Source organism: Ictalurus punctatus, chromosome 25, assembly GCF_001660625.3.
Source record: "Ictalurus punctatus breed USDA103 chromosome 25, Coco_2.0, whole genome shotgun sequence".
NCBI lineage: Eukaryota > Metazoa > Chordata > Actinopteri > Siluriformes > Ictaluridae > Ictalurus > Ictalurus punctatus.
The window spans coordinates 18,750,851-18,754,351 of NC_030440.2; the positions used below are offsets into that span (position 1 = coordinate 18,750,851).

Here is a 3,501-nt window from a genome sequence, read left to right on the forward strand (position 1 = left end):
TGTGAGATTATACTTGAATTAATCCCAGTTCTGTCTCTGTTGTTATGTCCTTTAGGGTGGATAACAGGCCTCACACAGATAGAGCACAGTCTCTAGCACAGTTTGAATAAATAGTGCTCTCGACATTCTACATGATATTTTTAGAGACATTTTAATGAATGAACTCCAGCTCTTTTGTGTTTTAGCCTGAGATTCTAACATGAAGACATTTGGACTGTTGAAGTGACCCAAAAGAAGTCAGTGTGAGCTGCTGATTAAAACACTCAGTCTCAGAAACTCAGAAACCACAATGCTATTTCTGTTCAACTGAAACAACTGCATGATGTGAGAGAGCGCTGCTGCAGCCAGTAACACTTCTACAAATGTGTTAAGAGCGTTCTCACACTTGGACTGAACACTCGCGTCCACTCTCATGACTGCTTCTAGGCTTGTTTGTGGGCGGGGCTTATAATCACAGGTTTGCTGTCACACAGAGGAATTAATTCTGAGCCATGGATCACTTCTGCAATTCCATACCTCACTTATGCGTATGCAGCTCTGCTGGAGGTTCATCCTTTCATTGTTTTTATTAGTTTCATTTGGTTCCAGCACTCAAGCAGCATGTCATCATGGAGGAAAACCTGCAAACGAGGAGCTGTTCTGGTGTAAGAAGATTTTATCCACGGAGGCCGACATGAGACGTGTGTATTTTTCAATGTTCTCAGTACAAACACTCGCAGCACAAGGGTGAGCTCATTACAGTAACGTTGCTCCAGTCCTAGCAAAGTGTGGTTTTATTTATCAATAAGGCCTTCTGTCTCCTCCACTGACAATAACAACCCTTTCCCCAACGTCACCAAACTTGAAACTGGAAGTGTACTGGCCTCACTGGCTTCCTCACTCAGCTATCCAGTAAGTTCACCTCCTCCACACAGTGACCCCCGGACCACGCCGTGATGCTGAGTGTTTCATTTGCATGAAAACCTTTCTAGTGTCTACATCTTAAATAATACAGATGAGCGTTTCCCCCCAAGTGTCTGACGGTTACCGTAAAACCCCGTATATACGCTCACTCCAGGTTCTACCTTAGACAAATGATTTGTGAAAGGACCATACTGAAACTGTACTGCGTCCCCCTCCCCCACAGCGGGATTACACATTATTCCTCTTTGGGGTTGTTAGATCTGCTGACCTAAAAGCACTTCATTAAACTTCTTCTATCAGAGAGGTTCCAGCACACAGGACTGATAGAGCTCCAGTACATCATATCTGTAAAGTCATGTGACTCATCACAGCATCAGAATAGACAAGAATTCACTGTGAGCTTCACATCTCATTACAGCTAATGGACCAATCAAATCAGTCCACAGCTTCAAAACATCCAATCAGGCGTGAGTCTGGACCTGCTTTTCTACTGAACTCACAAGTTCATTACCTCACTATCACTTTGTCTAAACAGGAACGATGATCACACTCTTTGTCGCGCTTTACTCTCTTTTTTCTCTCTGCACAGCTGGTGAGTAACATTTTGAAAACTTTCATTTAAAATAGTCAGATTTCACATTTAAATCATTTACTGACATTAAACATTAAATATTAAACACTTTTTTTACAGTAAACACTTCTGACATCAAGGAGCTTCATGTGAAAACAGTAAAGCGTGGAGAAAATGTAACTATGGAGTGTATCATGAGCAAGGGCAAAGACAAAGATAATTTAGCTTGGTACAGACAGAGATTTGGAAAAGTGCCTCAGTATTTTGTAAGACGTTACGGGCAAAGTAATTACACATTTGCAGAGGGATTTAAAGATAGCCGCTTCAGTATGACTGTAAATGACCAGAAGTTTGATCTCAACATTATCGGAACGAGAGAAGATGATGGAGGAGAATATTTCTGTGGAGAAGTGGAGGGAATTATAATAAAGTTCACATCTGGAACACGTCTGCAATTTGAAGGTAAACAGTTTTACTCTGATAACCTGCTAATTCCAGATCAACACTTTAACCAGAATTATGTGTACATATGCATTAAATGTTGAATATTTCACATTATTCATATTTAGTATCATTTCTGTTTATTTGCTGCTTTTCCAATGTATTTGTAAAGGTGAAGAGATGAAACACTGTCCTACACCTGGAACGGTTAACAACAACACAGATTCTGTTACAGGGTCCAATGAGGGTTCAAAGAGCAGTGATGGAAAAGGTAAGAGTTTTGATCAAATAAACTTCCTTTCACTTTCTATAACAGAATTTTCTGTAGTTAAAACCTTTTCCTGTTAATAAATCATCCAATATTTATACAAGTTGTTCATTTTCATCATTTTCAGGAGACAAGTTTTGGATTATTGTCTTAACGACCTCCATTGTAATATCTCTTATTGTAATCGTGTTTCTGCTTGGAGTTTTATATAAAAATCAGAGAAAAGGTTTGTTTACTTTTATTATTATTATTATTATTATTATTATTATTATTATTATTATTATTATTATTATTATTATTATTATTTATAGAGTTACTGTATAAATTTGTCACCAAAATGTGAATCCTTTCTACATTTAAACTTTACTTTTGTGTATTATTGTTCAGGTGCTTCATCAAGAAACCATCAAACTCCCACCAATCAGGTAATCCAGTCTTCTATTAATTGTGATTCTATTCTGTTAAATAAATCCACATCTGACCTACAATCCACAATGCACAGAGAATTCTAATAGACAACTATTTACACAATAACGGCTCTTGTTCTTTATCAGGCTGATGATGAAGATGTCTTGAACTATGCAGCTGTGAGTTTTGCTAAGAAACCTTCATCCTCCAGAACATCCAGAGACAAGAGCCATGAAGACGTTTATGCACAAGTTAAAATAAAATAGATAAAGACAAATGACTTCAGACTTGAAACACAACCAAAATATAAGTGTTATTGCCGTTTCCATGGTGACTCCTAACATCATTCATCTACTGATTTGCTTCACTTGATGGATGAAGCTTTAAAAAATATTTCTGATCAAAATCCTACATCCTGCTGTTTTTTTCTTTCTTGAATGAAAGTCTTATATTTGGGATTTTTTCTCAGCATTTTCTCTTGCACATGATTTCTAGAATGTAAAAGAACATTTTGTTTGATTCTGAAGGTTAAAGTATTAAAGAACGGCTCATGGTTCACATCTTGCTTTAACTTGTGTTTTTAATTTATTTTGCTTTGAAACATAGGAGTTTTATAAAGAGGATAAATCTGGTGAATATCGTAATTAATGTAGATTATCTGAACATTTAGTAGTCAGTACATCTATAAATGTAAAACTTTTATACATCTGAACAATTTTCCAGAAATACTGAGGACCTTTAAGAGGGCTGAGTATAAAGACGAGTGTTTACTGCATTACTGATGAGATTCCACTGTTTAACCTGAAATTAATCTCCAGGCAATAAATATTCAGTTTCATCAGAAATGTATATTGATGACTGATGAAGTGTCGAGGTTTTATTTATCTTAATGTTTTTACACAATTTACAT

General features: G+C 36.6%; 1 protein-coding gene across 1 annotated transcript; it reads left to right on the forward strand.

The window, feature by feature from the left end:
* Nucleotides 1-463: 463 nt before the first annotated feature.
* Nucleotides 464-3,151, forward strand: LOC108262183 (uncharacterized). The gene is made up of 6 exons (XM_053675823.1): nt 464-1,495; nt 1,595-1,936; nt 2,088-2,186; nt 2,311-2,409; nt 2,571-2,608; nt 2,738-3,151. The coding sequence occupies exons 1-6, from the start codon at nt 1,444-1,446 to the stop codon at nt 2,855-2,857; spliced, it is 750 nt and encodes a 249-aa protein (XP_053531798.1). The 5' UTR covers nt 464-1,443; the 3' UTR covers nt 2,858-3,151.
* Nucleotides 3,152-3,501: the final 350 nt, after the last annotated feature.